The sequence below is a fragment of the Xiphophorus hellerii genome, chromosome 10, assembly GCF_003331165.1.
Source record: "Xiphophorus hellerii strain 12219 chromosome 10, Xiphophorus_hellerii-4.1, whole genome shotgun sequence".
NCBI classification, from domain to species: Eukaryota; Metazoa; Chordata; class Actinopteri; order Cyprinodontiformes; family Poeciliidae; genus Xiphophorus; species Xiphophorus hellerii.
In genome coordinates, this window is record NC_045681.1 from 15,461,582 (window position 1) to 15,477,440 (window position 15,859).

Genomic DNA, 15,859 nt, shown 5'->3' on the forward strand with positions numbered 1-15,859 from the left:
ACTCTATCCGGGCTGCAAAGATGTGTAAAAATCATTATTTTTAGCTAATTTTCATTATGAGACTTTTGGCTGGAGGTATGCCAATGCGCATGTCACTGGAGAATCGTCTGCAAAGATATATGAAGCAGAAGGATAAGTTGGATTCAGGCTGCTGGACTATATTCCAGCTAAAATTACCAAAAGAGAGGAGATTTTTTGTTGTTGTTGTTCAGTAAACTAGAGATGTACTAATGTGGATCTTCTTGAATTGTTATTTTTCTTTGAGGTCTGACCTGCTGATTCAGCTATTTTATTTTTTTTTTTCAAAGGTCCATAACACACAAAAGTAAAAATGCATCAATCAGAATTTGTGCTGTTGCTAAAAAATGTTAACCATTTTTGACCACTTTCTAAAAACTATAATGTAAGATGTAAGAACTTTGAAAATGTATATTTTCTTTTCCAAGCATCCAGCATTAGGATTAAGAGTAGTTTCTTTTAAGAACTGTTATTTACTGGAATTATTTTAATGTTATGTCTAAAGAAAATGTCTAATTTCTAAAGAAATCTAAAGAGATTTCCTAAGGGCCGTCATTATTTTCTGTTATATGATAGACAGAGGTTGAAAGGTCAAAAGGTTAGAACAGATCTACTTTGCTGTACATTGTTCAGCCTTCCTATTATTTGCTGAAAGTCTTGCTCTCTGAATTGGGGGATTTTGAGTTACCGACCGTCCACTCTTGCTAGATTTAACTGTCTTCATGTTTGCTGGCTGAGTCTTTATCCTGACCTCCCTTTTACCATCTCTCCATCACAGCCACCGCCGGCTGCTGCTGACAGGAACTCCCTTGCAGAACAGCCTGATGGAGCTCTGGTCGCTCATGCACTTCCTCATGCCTCACGTCTTCCAGTCCCACCGGGAGTTCAAGGAGTGGTTCTCCAACCCGCTGACAGGAATGATCGAGGGCAGTCAGGAGTACAACGAGGGCCTGGTCAAGAGGCTTCACAAGGTGCTGAGGCCGTTCCTGCTCAGGAGGATCAAGGCCGACGTCGAGAAGCAGATGCCGAAAAAATACGAGCACGTGGTTCGCTGCCGCCTCTCCAAACGGCAGAGGTTTCTCTACGACGACTTCATGGCACAAGCCTCGTGAGTTCCTGAAAGATCAGAAAAATATTTAGTGTCTTAAAATATTCACACCACTTGAACTTTTTTTCCACAGGTTTTATGTGATACACTAATACAAAGTAGCATTTAATTTTAGAGTGAAATGATCTCGGCTGTGACTAGTTTTCCTCCTGGAAAATGAACCTCCAACCTTCTCTCTGATCCATAGGACACGGGAAACGCTGGCCAGCGGTCACTTCATGTCCGTCATCAACATCCTCATGCAGCTCCGCAAAGTGTGCAACCACCCCAACTTGTTTGACCCTCGACCCATCCAGTCGCCCTTCATCACGCAGCCCATTGTCTTCCGTACTGCCTCCCTGGTGCAGGAAGCTTTGGAGATTTCTCCTCTGAAGGTTAGCATGGATGGATGCTTAACAAAACTCTTATTTGCTGCTCAAATGAGCTGTGAAAGGATGGCAAAATTTTTCTTATGTTTTGTTGTTTTGTTGTTTTAACTTTCCAGCGCTGTGACCTTTCTTCATTTGATCTTGTCGGTTTGGAGCACCATGTCACCCGTTACCAGGCGGACATCTTCCTGCCGCTCCACAGAGTCAGCCGCCAGCTTATACAGGAGATTACAGAGTCCCCTGAACCACCGCCGAGACCCAAACCGGTCCGCATGAAGGTCAACAGGTACATGCTGCAGCCAAGATTATTATTATTATTATAAGACAAATGCAAAATAGGAGCGATAGGCAAGTTATGTATGAACATGGAAGAGAAAGAGAACTGTATACAAACCAGGGGTTTATTGAAGAAAAGTATCCAGTAGTTCTTCAAAGAAATGGACTAAACTTGGCCAGTACGTCAGATGGATTTATTAATAAACATACTTTATTATATTTTGCCGCCAGGCATCCTAAAAATAATGACGGTGATAACATGAATAATTCATACTTGATATTTTCTCTGTTTTGACATTTTTCTGACATAGTGAGTCAGAAACATTTTAAAGTCCTTCCACTGGCTCCCTGCAGCTCAGAAAACAGACTTTAAAATATTTCTGTTAGTCTATAAATTACTGAACAGCTTAGCACCAGAATACATAAAGGATTGTTTGTTGTTGTATCAACCCTTCAGATCACTCAGGTCTTCTGGTTCTGGTCTGTTCTGCCGAACCAGAACCAAATATGGAGAAGCAGCATTCAGCTTCTATGCACCATAAATCTGGACCAAACTTCTGGAAAACTGCAAAACAGCCGAAACAGTGAAGGCTTTAAGTCAAATCTAAAGACCAAAGTAGTAAAATGGAACATTGATCAAAATATTTGTTGCTTGATGATTTTAATGATGGCATTTAACAAAATGTAATGTTTATTGCTTGTTTCATAATTAGTGACTGTGTTATGTTTTTAGAATTTAAAGCACTTTGAACTGCCTTGTTTTTGAAATGTGCTACACAAATAAACTTATTAAACTTTTTAGTGAGAGCTTCCAGAGGCAGACCTTCATGAAGTTGGTTCTGAGCTTTCACGTATGGAGCAGTGTTCATTTTGCCACACATTTTAGTTTAAAATAAAATATAGTCTTAGTCACAATCTGGTCTTTTGTCATCGTTTTCTAATCGACTAAATCTTACGAAACCTTCTTCTGCTGAATTTCTGTAGACGAGTGTTTTTCTGAATGGTTGATGTGGTGTTATTTTAGGATGTTCCAGCCACCTCCTAAAGGAGATAATCGACCCGTTCTGCTGATGAACAAACCCACCTGCTCCGTTCCACCTGCAGCCCAGACCCCCAAACCTTCTCCCATCTCTGAAGCCGCTCCGGCTCCTGCTCCACCTCCTACTCCTGTTGTTCAGCAAGGTCGGTGCAAAAAAAAAAGAAGAAAAACATTTAAAAAATAACTCTTCGTAAATCTTGTTAGTTTATTTTTAAATTCGCATGCTCACAGTTTCTTATGTCTTCCAGTGGTGTGTTCAGTGGTGCCCACAGCTCCAACTCGCCCTCCGATTCATCCCGGTCCTCAAACCGCAGTGAGGTCCAGCGCGCCGAAGCCAATACTGACCGTACGGCCTCCCGGTGCGCCCAGTGCAGCCAGTATACCGGCCCATCCCAGTCCAGCTCCCAGCAGCATCATGCCACAGAGGGTTTTACTCAGCCCTGATATGCAAGCAAGGTTGCCATGTAAGTGCGTTAACTTTAGGGGAAGTACTTGAGGGGTTATCGCTCTCTAAAACTCACATTCATTATCAGCTAGTAAAAATAAAATATTGATTTCAGTGCAGCAGCCTGGTGTCACGTTAAAATATCTGCTTTCAAGTAAAAGAATAAACTAACATTAGTCTTGTTTTTCTATCCCAGCCGGAGAGGTGGTGAGCATCGCACAGCTGGCCTCGTTGGCAGGACGACCAGTGTCATCGAGCCAGGGCAGCAAACCCGTCACCTTCCAGCTTCAAGGCAACAAACTGACTCTGTCTGGAGCGCAGATCCACCAGGTCCCAGCGGCCGGCCCACGCCCAGTTCAAGGTTGTCTGAAACATTTACACAACTATACAGTTTAAATGACGTCGTGGAGGATCTCAATCTGCAGTAGTTAAACCTGGCGTGAGACCAGATTTAGTGTTTGCTACAAATGATGGAAACATGTCTCGGGCGTTTAAAATTAGATTTATTGAGATCCTTGGATCAAACTGACTCTAAATCATGTGTAACAACTGACTTATTTAAATAACTAATTTCACTTGTAGTGAAGAATCTGTTTACATACTAAGCTGTACGCTGCACTTAAAAAAAGTACGAATTATATATTTTTAGGGTATGTATTAGAAAAACAAACTGAAAATCTAATAATTTGCTAAAAATTATAGGGAGAAATATGCTTAATGTTGCTTCATTATGTCGACCTGTTAATAATGGATCGACTAATCTGACATAGGAGAAATTAAAGATGAGAAAACAAAAAAAAGTTAAACCATCTTCCCCAAATCCACCATGATGGTGACGGACCTCACTCAGTCATGGCTTTTTCTGGACATTAGTAGGTTTCTGCTGCACCGGCTGCATGTTCAGAAATGTTGACCTTACAATGTTAATTCTTAAGGAGATTAATTGCATCTAATGACAGAATCCAGCTTCATATGAGCAGAATGATCAGAAAACATTACTATTATGAGAGACTAGCATGATGTTTTGAGAAAGATTCTGTATTTTGGCTAAAGTAAGATTTAAATTTTTCTAAATAATAAAAATTAGCTGGACAGTTAATTGAGCAAAAGAGAATAGAGTCTTGAAAATGTCAAAGTTGAAAAGTTGGTTTATGCTGCACATAGAAAAAAAATAAAACAAAAACTTCTTCAATCTTTGTACTATAATGTCAGAAATTGCTTATTTTAATGTTAGTCTTGAGAAGTCTGCGCTTCTGAAGTGTAAACTGTGTAGCAACCCGGGTTTTGATTCTGTCTCATTTGGATTTCCCCCCGTTTCCTCTCCAGGTAACGTGATGCACCTGGTGTCCAGCGGGGTGCAGCATCACCTCATCAGTCAGCCTGCGCAGCTCACTGTCCAGACCACAACCGCCACACACGCTGCAAACACACCTGTCGCCAATCCAGCTGCAAACAAGCTGCCGCACAACGCCTCACCCCAAGGTATTTCACCTTTGACCTCCTGTTAATTTAACCCAAGACATAGAAGTTGGTCCTCAAGTTGGGAATTCTCCCCGTTTCATTTCAGTGCCCTCCACCACGGTGAGCAGCCCTGGAGTTGTGAAGATTGTTGTGCGCCAGGCAGCAGGCAAGGAGGGTGGGCCCGTGCCCACACTGGCAGTTGCCCCTTCCCCACGTCTTGCTCCCCAGGCTCCGCCCCCTTCCCTGCACCCTCACACCAACACCACCCCTGTCCGGAGCACGGCTCTCCTGCAGATTGCGCCACGCGCCCCCGGGCCCGGTCCCGGCCCCGCTACGGCTCACTACACTATAGCCCCCCTCAGACCTCCGAGCTCCACCCCAAATCAGCCCCAACCCACCCGGCCAGTCCTCAAGGTAGTGCAGCCGCCCCCCTGCAGCATAGAGCAGCCAGGTGAGACAACATGCTAAGAGGATCTGTTTTCCTGAGCTGCAAGCTTTCCTGGATCCACATTTCCTGCAGATGTTCCCTTCCCAGCAAACCTGTTGCAGTTTTGTTCTTAATCTATCAGCCTGCCTTGTTTGATGTTGCAGTCGTTCAATGTAACGATTGATCTAAAGTCTTGATTTGGAAAACGTTATTTACGTTACATATTTAAAGATAATAAAAAGACAGACACAATTTTTTCTAACTGTCTGAAGTTAAATCAGACTAAACTTTTGTTTTAAGTTCACCAGAATTATTTCTATTTGCTAAATCCCAGAAAACTTCAAACTGATAGTTTTTGTTTTCTAACTTTCTTTGTGCAGGAAGGCAATTAACCTTAACACAATTTGTTTGGGTTGTTTTAGTGTAATGAATAGTAATTATTCCTAATGGCCCAATGACTTGAAATAAAATGTTGGCGTATATTTTATACATTAAATATCGTCATTGAAACTAGAGAATTTTTCAGGTGCATAAGGTGTGTGAGGGATATCTTTCAAAACATAACATTTTGTTATATTTTAGTTTGCCTAGAATACCATCACAAGTATTGGTAGCAGTAATAAATTGATATCATATTATATATATACTGTATACATATACAGTATATATATATATTAGTGAATTAAGACAGATTTTTTTTTTAGTTCATTTGTGTTTTTAAATACAATGTTTGTTGCTGGAAAAGTTTGAGAACTTCCTCTAAAAATGCTTGAAATGTTATTGAATTTTACTGCAGGAAAATCGTACGAATCCTGTGTGCGGTTCCACAGATGCACCCAAGTTGAGTTTGTATTTTGTAGGTTATTAGCCGTATGTTAAGTGTTTCTCTGCCGCCTTCTCCATCCTATCCTTAGCTCCAACCGTGGTTGCTGCATCGTCTTCTGTGGTCAAGCCCTCAGCAGCACCTCGAGACAGCAGCGGCCAACCACCGGTAAAGTCGAAGCCCAGCGGGAGTGCGAAGACCAACCTCCCACGCAGGAGGGCACCCCGCCCACCTCTACGCTCTCCTTTCCATGTGGTGAGCGGCTTCTATATCTTTAAATTCAATTTTACTCAGTTTTACTCCAGGACTACAATCTGATGCCCTGTAGATTGTCTTTGTTTCTAGTCTAAATTTCTGCAAAAATAAAGCATGCATGTGAAAGAAATACCTACCGATGACATGTGAGATTCCTGTGGGTACATCTCGTTTTGGTTATTTATCAGACTGCAGTCTGATTCTGCTCTAGGATTTAGCTTTTTTTGTTTTTTTGTGGCATTCCTGCTCACGATCATCTGATTTTCTGTGGTTTAACAGTCATGGTTGGCTGACGAGATGAAACGGCAGCGAGACAGTCGGCTGGACTTCATCTTCCGAGTCAATGAGCGCCACTGTGGGGCGACGCCAGTGTTCGGCCAGGAGGTTTTAGACTTTCTGACGTTCCTCCCCGGTCCTCATCCGTCTCCGGCGGCTCTGAAGGCGGAGGGGGAGTGGAGCCGCTCGGGCCACAGCAGCTGTCTGCACGCGCAGCAGCAGGACTGCTGGTTCCAGAGCCCTGCGTTAAGGGAAGCCATCCACACCCCTGATCAAAGAGTGGAGCTCCTCAGCCATATAATCGACAGGTAGACATTAACAGACGCGTATAAAGCTAATAAAGCAGGGAGGTTTGTTTGTTAATGCTTTTTTTCTACGCTTAGGTTTGTGTTTGTGATCCCTCCTGTGGAGGCTCCTCTGATCTCCATGCACTGCTGCCATCCTCCTCCGTCTCTGAGCCACAAGCAGGCGGTGTTCTCCTCCACGCTGGCGGGTCAGGTCGCTCCATTAACGCGCAGTCTCCATCGCATCCATTGCAACATGAGGACTCAGTTTCCTGACCTGAGGCTCATACAGTACGACTGCGGTGAGTTCCAGAAGGAGTACTTTCCGTAAAGAGTGGTGGAGAGGCATGTCTAAGAGCCAAACAGATTCTTCCATCTGAACCGTTGGTCTCTGCAGCTTATCCACAGTTTTCCACATATTGTATATCTAAATCATTGCAGGATTTTTATTTGTGGAGACAGATAAACAATATATTGAAATATGTTGGTCAGAGTCCAAGAAACAAATCAACTGGCTTTCTTTTCAAATGTATATTGCTGCTCCGACTTGTTTATATAAGTTCATGTAGCACATTTCCACCACTTTTGCTTTACAAGCTAAAATCCAAATAAAATAAATAAAAGCTATAACAATGATGTTGCTAAAAGACAAAAACAGCTGTGAAAACAAAAATCTTTAAGTGTAAAAGAATGTCTTTAGTAGAGATCAATGTTCCAGTGTTTCCGAAAATGATCATCTCTAAATCTACACCATAGAGGTCCTCCTAACTTTTCTTTTTAGATGATTTTTTTAATAGAATTTTTTCAGTATTTAATTAATATTAAATAATATTTGTCTGATCCCTAGAATTAAATGATACAGTACTGTTCAGTATCATTTCTGCAGACAAAACAATTCACCAAAATCTTAATAACAGATCTTAAACTGTTTTGAACAAAAAAAAATTTTGTTCAAAGCACAGGAGCTCTGCATAAATGCAGATGGCTTTTCTTTGTAGCATAGTGACTTCACACAGTATGTAAATTGTATTTATATAGCACCGTTCTCTGTAGTAAAAATCAGTAAAAGCATCATAAACATCATAACATAGCAGGCCAGAAATGTGTGTTTACAAAAAAAGGGTCTTAAGTTTCTTCTTAAAACCACCAATAGGATATTTTACCTCAGAAGCTGACATGGACAGTCACCTATTCATCTTTCATATTATGTTCAGAAATCACACCTGGGTCCAAATAGCACTTCGGTAATCTCCTAGGTTCTGTTTTCTCAAACGTGTGTCCTCTGGATGCAGGTAAGCTTCAGACTCTGCACACTCTGCTGCGAAAGCTGAAGTCCGGAGGCCACCGAGTGCTGATCTTCACTCAGATGACGCGCATGTTGGACGTCCTCGAGCAGTTCCTCAACTACCACGGACACATCTACCTCCGTCTGGACGGCAGCACGCGCGTGGAGCAGAGACAGGTTTGGCAAATATTTCCATTTAAACTCCTACTAATGACTGAAATATTGTTCTGAAAAGAAGACTGGGGTAATCTTGTTTGGAAAATCTAACTGACCTAATCTGGCCTTTGACAATGAAACGCTTAGAAGCACTTTCATTAGCTGTTTTTAAATCCGCTACATAAGTAAACGTGGCATTTTGACATGTCTGATTCTCACTGTTTCTCACGCCTTCTTCTGCAGGCCCTCATGGAGCGCTTCAACGCAGACCGACGCATTTTCTGCTTCATTTTGTCAACCCGCAGCGGGGGCGTTGGGGTCAATCTGACCGGGGCTGATACTGTGGTTTTCTACGACAGCGACTGGAATCCCACCATGGACGCTCAGGCCCAAGACCGCTGCCACAGAATCGGCCAGACCCGAGACGTCCACATCTACAGGTGGTGCATTTAATTACATCTGTTTGTCCACAAAAAGCCTGACTTAACAAAAAATTACACTGATAATTTCAGTTTTAAGTCATATTTGTCCTGTACAATTCAACTGCTAAACAAATTCATGTTAATGCTAGGCTTGATGACAAGCCAAATTGTTTTTTCTAACAGTTTTAATTTTTCTGCTTTTTCAGACTAATCAGTGAGAGAACAGTCGAGGAAAACATTTTAAAGAAAGCCAACCAGAAGAGGATGCTGGGAGATATGGCAATCGAGGGAGGAAACTTTACTACTGCCTTCTTCAAAGAGGTACCAACATCCATCCATGTTTGAGAACGTGTCGATGGAAAAATGAAAGTATTTAATCAGCTAAACGATTCCTTTCATTCAGCAAACCATCAGGGAGTTGTTTGACGTCAACGATGGGGAGAAGAGGGAGGTGGCTGTGGAGCTGTCCGTCCCTCAGGCTGAGGAAGAGGAGGGTGTCAACAAACAGAGCACCACCATCCTGGAACAGGTGAGCTTTCATCCAATCATCTCCCAGCAATACCTTAGGTCCTCATCTCGTCGTTGCTCGACTCATCCCGTTGCTTTACGATCGGTCCAGGCGCTGTGCCGAGCCGAAGATGAGGAGGACATCGTGGCGGCTTCGCAGGCCAAAGCAGAGCAGGTGGCCGAGCTGGCAGAGTTCAACGAGAACATCCCTCTGGACGACGGAGGGGAGCAGGAGGAAGTGGAGGAGCTGTCCAAAGCCGAACAGGAAATCGCTGCTCTGGTAGAACAGGTGACTGATGAAGCAGTTCTGGGTTTCCAGATGTTGATCTGGTTCTGTTCGGCTCTCCGCTCACATCTCTCCTGCCTGTCTGCAGCTCACTCCCATTGAACGTTACGCCATGAACTTCCTGGAAGCTTCTTTGGAAGACGTCTGCAAGGAGGAGCTGAAGCAAGCAGAGGTAACTTCTCACCTCTGCCTCTTTTATCGTGTTTTACTGAAGAATCATTAGAGGGGAAATATCTGGATAAGATGAGAAGCAGATTTGTTTTCCCTGTGACTTCTACACTCGCTCAAGACAAATATGTGAATTGTATTTGTTTTTGGTGGCTGATTAATAAATATTTTCTTAATATTTTATCAGCCATCTGCTCATAACTTTAACCGATCATTGCTGAGAGATTTTTCGTTACCTATTTACTTCAGGAGCAGCATGAACTGGAGCTGCATGGAGAATTTGGCTGGTGCAACTCCAGCCAAATTATGAACAACCAGATATAAAAATCCTGTTTTCTGACCAGCAAATGTCAAATTCTTACCCTGAATAAAGAGTAAACACAGGTTAACATGTTGTGGACGAGAGCTTCTTCCATCTCTCTGCTTCCTCTTCACTTTTAAACACATCACTGATACTCAAAATACTTCAGCTTAAGTCTTCGGTCAGAGAGAACTGCACTCTGATGAGGCTTAGGTGTGGAAAGTTCACTGAGCAGAAAAAGATTTACCAAGTTATGTGTCAGGGCTGATCATGCCAAAATTGCCCATCTGCTAAACCAATACTTTTATTAAAGTCTATAGTTATGGCTATAAGCCATAACTATGAAAACACCAGAAACAAACATTGTAAATATATCACTTTCAGTATAAGATGTTCAAGCTTGACTTTTTGAATTGAATAACTAAAATAAATCTACTTCCTAATGATGATATAGTTTATCTGTATTTTAAGTGTTTGCATTCATATAAAGGAATTGGATCAAAATAACTTAAGAAATTAATTTATTCTGAACATTTACTGAAATCAAAACCTAAACGTTGAATTCTGCTCTTGTGTTTCAGGAGCAGGTGGAAGCTGCCAGGAAGGGTCTGGACCAAGCTAAGGAGGAGGGACTAATGCTCCACCCTGCATCAGATGAAGATGACGATGACTTCATGTCAACGCCTGTTTCCACTGAACCCGCTCAGCAAGCTCCGGCTCGCCGAGGACGCAAACCTAAGGACAAGACCCTGACCTCCACGCGGACCAGCGGTCGACTTCGCGGAGCTTCGCCTGAAACCGAACCTGAACCGCCGAGAGAAGTGCCTGAAAAACTCCGTATCGGTCTGAGAGGACGAGGAGCTGCCAAAGACTCCACCCCCATCAAAACGTCCACATCCACCAGGGTTCAAGACTCCAAGTCTATCAAAGGCTCGTCTCCTGCCAGAGATCACCAGACTGTGAAAACGAGGATTCAACCCAGCCGTTCCCATCCCAGTCCAGTGCCTTCCCCTTCTACAAGCTCTCCTCCTGGAGGGAAGCAGCAGGGCGCCGGAGAGTCCGACTCCAAAAGCTCCAAAGCAGCCAGAGAGGATAAGACAGATGAGAAAGAAAGGAGAATGTCTGAGTCTTCATTAGACTCCAGCTTTGGAGCAGAACATCTGACCAAAGATGATGATGGGCACATGTCTCCTCCCTCCACGAGCTCCAGATCGCCTCGCAAGCGCCAGTCGGCAGATGGCGAGGTGCTCCGGGGCCTGGTGGACGATTCCCCATTAGCCAAAGTCCTGCGGAAACTTCCAGGAAGGCTCGTCACGGTGGTGGAGGAGAAGGAGCCGCGAAGGAGAAGAAGGAGAGGAAGCGAAGCTGGAGCCTCTTCGGAGGAGGTGGCAGTGGAGGAGCATGCCACTGGATGTACTGACGAGCAAAGCAAGGACAACACATCCCAGAGCCCCAATGAAAAGACTAAACTCACTGTGGACAGATCCCCCCAGGAGACCGACTCCAGCCAAAGTCTGACTGTCCACCCTCAGCCTGTCAGAGGTTACCCTCCCTACTCCCCACTTCACCTTTCTCCTGACATGCCAGTGCTGCGAAACCTTCCTGTGCGACGCAGACTGGAGACCGAATCCCGCATGGCGGCTCAGCTGGGTGAGCAGCAGCAGCTTCAGGGTAGAGGAAGAGGAGCGCCCCAGACCAAGAAATTAGACACAGAGTCCAGCATCAACTGCCTTGGGACGCCTAGTAAAAGAAAGAGAGGCCGGCCCCCCAAGATCCCCACTGCTTTACCTGAACCTGAAACCAGAGTGACTCCCTCGACTTCCTCCCCAAGCGAGGACAAGAGCCCCCCTCTGTCCCCGAAGCGGAAGAGGGGTCGTCCCCGTAAAGACTCCACAGTCATGTCAGATTCTGTTTGTGAAGCGCAAAGCTCCAGTGTACCACAAACCGAAAGCAGAGTCCCCTCAGATTCCCCAACCGCAGCTGTTCCCAACACAGTTACAACAGTGTCTGAGTCCACCAGAGCCAACAAAACACCAACGGAGACTTCAAATTCAGCACAGCCCTCTGATGAAAATAAAGTTGAAACATCCATGTTTGATTCCACTCCGATTCAGGTGCCAACCGAACCAGCACCAGTTCCTGCTTCTGCTGCCACATCAATTCCAGTTGAGAATCTCCTCCCATCAACTCTAGTTTCCGCCCCGGAGGCCACAAGTCCCACCTCACCTCCATCAGTCTCAGCAGGATCTCCAACCACTGTTGTTTCTAGAGCTGCTTCAGAACCAACCTCTTCCCCTGTCCCTGTACCTTTGGAACCAACAAAACCGGACTCTTCTAGATCCCCTGCAGACGATGCAGCTTCAAACGCTAGCCCTCCACCTGCTGCAACAGTCCAAACACTTCAGCCTTCATTGGAGCCTGGTAAAACAGAAAGTGTCGTCACAACAGATGACTTGAACACAACTACAACTGCTGCTCCACAGGAGGACTCTGCTGCACCTCAAGAACCAGCTATTACCTCGACTCCACATGGAGGTCAGGAGGTTACAAAGGCAACTTCAGAAACACTTCCAGGTGCAACGCAAATGCCTCAGGCCAACCAGTCAAACAGCACAACTCCAGAAGAAACCGAGCAAAGAACCTCACCAAACTCAAACATGTCTGATGAGACTCCTGCAACAGTTACTCTGTCTGCTGAAGACGATACTCCGTCACCAAAGACTGAAGAGACTGTAGCCCTGAACCAGTCAGTTTCCACACCACCACCAACTGAAACGGCTTCAGAGGCTCCGGTAGTGCCAGAACATGAAAGTTCTACAGAAGCATCTGCCGAGCCCAACCCTGAAGAAACCTCTGACGCAACGTCTGCTGAGACGAACACATTTGCAGAAACGTGTTTACCTTCAATAGAGGAAGTCAGCGCAACTTCTTCTACCACTGCAGCAGAAGCTGAGAGTATGATGGGAATCTCATCATCAGAAAGTCCTTCAGAGATTAGATCTACATCAACCTCTACAGCCATGGAAGCAGTGCAAATATCAGCTGCCGCCTCTGATTCGTCTCCTTCGGTTTCCACTACCCAAACTGCTGCAACCATTTCCCCAGTGGAAGAACCGTCCGCGTCTACCGATGCTTCTGAAGAGACTCCCACTGAGACGCCTCTCCAGACGGATGAAAGCGCTGAGAAATCAGCTCCAATAAGGGAAACTAAAGGAGACTGTGAAGTAGAAATAGTTGCAGATGCTATGAAGGATGAAGCAGAGTCCAGTAAGGAGAAGAGCTGTACGTCACCTCCTAAGAGGAGAAAGGAGGAAACTTCCTCTGACCCAGGAAAGGAAAAAGAAGAACCAGAAGCTGCTCCTCTGAAAGATAGAGATGGAAAAGAAGCGGAGCAGGAAGCTGCTGAAGATCAGAAACTTTCCAAGCAGAAGAGATCCATCAGCCGTGAGAGCAGCCAGGAATCGGTGCGCTCCTCTTCTCCATCGTCTGGGAGCTCTTCATCGACCCTCACTAGACACGCTCACCACAAGAAGACCTACGAGAACAGACATCCTGCCAAGAAGAGGCGAACAGACGCATCTGAGGGAGAGCCTGAGGAGAAGGAGGAAGATGAGGAAGAGATGAAGAATGAAGCTGTGACGGCTGCCTGTCACAGGAGACGGTCCGGGTCTTCCTCTTCCTCCTCTGACTCTGACAGCAGTGAGAGCAGGGCCCGACTTACCCGATCTGCCAAGCGCCGCCTGCAGGACGAGGAGAAGGAAGAGGGCAACAAGGAGAGCAAGGACGTGAAAAATACACACAGCTCTGACAAAAACGCATCAAACAATGCCACCGCATCCACTGGGGGGGAGTCGGGAAGCGACACTTCTTCTGTCAGGATGACCAGGAAGTCCACGGGACCTCAGCCGTCACAGGATAGCAAAGCACAGACAAACAGCGCCCCCTTGTTGCCGCCCGAGCCGGAGGTTTTAGGGAAGCGTTGCTCGGCCCTGAATGCGGCTGCCAAGCTTCTAGCCATGAAAGGCAGAGTGGACACTCCTGGTCACACGCCACGGAAAGATTCAGCAGCTAAAGCTGCTGCTGCATCCACTTCCGACAAAAACCAAAAGCCTAAAGTCCCGGCCTCTCCTCAAAGTAACTCAGTAAATCCGAATAACAACAAGAACAAAAGCGGCAAACCTTCAACGCCAGATCAGGCGAGCCGCACTGCTTCCCGCTCCACCAGGCAGTGTCCCGGTCAGCTGGTGCCGCCGCTGGAGGTGGAGTACAAGAGGCCCAAACCCGAGGAGAAGGACGGTAAGAAGTTGTCCAGAGGGAAGGAAGGCGAAGGCCACAGCGCCTGCAGTAGCATGAGCAGCGACTGCGAGGGCGACTGCGGCGGGCGGAGCAGCCGGAGCCGCAGCAGCAGCAACAGCAGCCAGCGCACCCGCAGCATCAGCTCACAGAACACGGAGCGCAGAGGCTCCCGGGCCGCGTCCTCAGGCAGCGAGCGGGACAGCGACAGGAGAGACAGGCGGAAGGACGGCAGGAAGTCCCAGGAGGTAACGAGCAGCCCGGGAGCAGAGGGGATGCCGGACAGGGTGCTGCGGAGCGTCGCTGCGCTCGCAGCAGTGCAGGCGCGCTCTCCAGCCGCAAGCACCCGCTCCTCCTCCTCCAATCAGCAACGCAACAAGACATGACCAGAGTGCCAAAGATTTACAAAAAGAGTTAAAAGCAGAAACGAGAGCATGTCACAATCTCTAGGGCTGCTGTGCAGGGAGCGCGTGCTGCACGAAGCAGACACCTCCCTGCTTCCCTTTCTGAACCGAGCCGGTCCCCCCTCACTGCCGGGTGGTGCCTGCTGGAGAGGGGGGAGGCGCAGGGATACTGGACTGACGACAGAGGAGGTGCAGCGGTTTAATTCACCTCCAGGGACGAAAGGTGCAAGGTTAAACACGTAAAGTACTGTAATTATTAAAGACTGGAAGCCAGAGGTGGGACTTTACAGCACCCTCTGTTGGGGGGGGGTTTCACATAGAAATTAATTTGTCCAACATTTGCACCCTGAAGTGACCCGTTTATTGTAACTTGGAGGTTTGAGAACAACTGCTTCTGCAACTTCCATCAACTCTTGTTTCTTTTGAGAAGTTATGCATATTTTTATGATTTCTTCCAGGGTGTTAGGAAGAGAGCAGGTCTGTCAGAGCGCTGGATAACCCCCCCATCCCATGTTGCCCCCACCCAGTCAGTTCTGTTCATCGAATTAATTTGCACATTAGGAGGAGATAATGTGGCTTTTTCAGTACGTTTTGGTGTTTCACATGAACTGGGTTAATTGGTCCTTAGTATCTTGCAGTGTATCTACAGTTTGAAAAATGTACTGATTGAACAGTTAACGCTAAAGTCTTGTATTTATACTGAATTAAGGGGGTAAGTGTTTTTGTGAAGAGTGCCTGTCGGGCCTGATGGTTTCCCGACCTCAGACCACCTTGTTGAAGCTCCTGACGTGGAGCGCTTCACATTCTCGTTCCAAAATTTAAAAAAAAACTCAAAATATATGATCGGCATCATCAGCGCTAACAGGTTTCTTCTCACCCCGACATCTCTTCGTCGCCCTCCGTTCATGTAAGAGGAAATATATGTGAATAAAATGAGCGGTACAGCTCCAGATGACGGTAAAATTTAATTTTGATATCTGTCGGGAAAGGGTGATTCCTGGTGATGGTCTTACTTTTGTTTCGTCTCTCTATTTGTTGCATTCCTTTGATCCCTTGTTATTCCACCTTGTTTTACTTGAAGATTAAGACATTTGCAGTTGAATAAAAAGACCAAAAATTGCTGCTTTTGTGAGTTTTTGGAGGATGATTTCAAAAAAAATGTTGGGGGGGGAATCAGAGTAGTAGAACTTTATTTAAAAACATTCATGCAACCTTTATCAGATATAATATTACACAGTAGGAACTTTTTTTCTGCTA

General features: G+C 45.6%; 1 protein-coding gene across 1 annotated transcript in view; it reads left to right on the plus strand.

Annotated features, from left to right (window-relative positions):
- srcap (Snf2-related CREBBP activator protein) overlaps positions 1–15,722 on the plus strand; it is a 38,107-nt gene extending 22,385 nt beyond the window's left edge. The window contains exons 16-33 of the mRNA XM_032574748.1: positions 797–1,126; positions 1,314–1,500; positions 1,611–1,780; positions 2,795–2,952; positions 3,058–3,273; positions 3,451–3,615; positions 4,581–4,736; positions 4,822–5,166; positions 6,057–6,220; positions 6,500–6,804; positions 6,880–7,082; positions 8,073–8,242; positions 8,465–8,661; positions 8,850–8,964; positions 9,047–9,172; positions 9,263–9,439; positions 9,525–9,608; positions 10,487–15,722. Of these exons, the coding sequence (XP_032430639.1) occupies positions 797–1,126; positions 1,314–1,500; positions 1,611–1,780; positions 2,795–2,952; positions 3,058–3,273; positions 3,451–3,615; positions 4,581–4,736; positions 4,822–5,166; positions 6,057–6,220; positions 6,500–6,804; positions 6,880–7,082; positions 8,073–8,242; positions 8,465–8,661; positions 8,850–8,964; positions 9,047–9,172; positions 9,263–9,439; positions 9,525–9,608; positions 10,487–14,584 (7,366 nt within the window). The 3' untranslated portion in view covers positions 14,585–15,722. The remainder of the gene's footprint in view (positions 1–796; positions 1,127–1,313; positions 1,501–1,610; positions 1,781–2,794; positions 2,953–3,057; positions 3,274–3,450; positions 3,616–4,580; positions 4,737–4,821; positions 5,167–6,056; positions 6,221–6,499; positions 6,805–6,879; positions 7,083–8,072; positions 8,243–8,464; positions 8,662–8,849; positions 8,965–9,046; positions 9,173–9,262; positions 9,440–9,524; positions 9,609–10,486) is intronic.
- Positions 15,723–15,859: the final 137 nt, after the last annotated feature.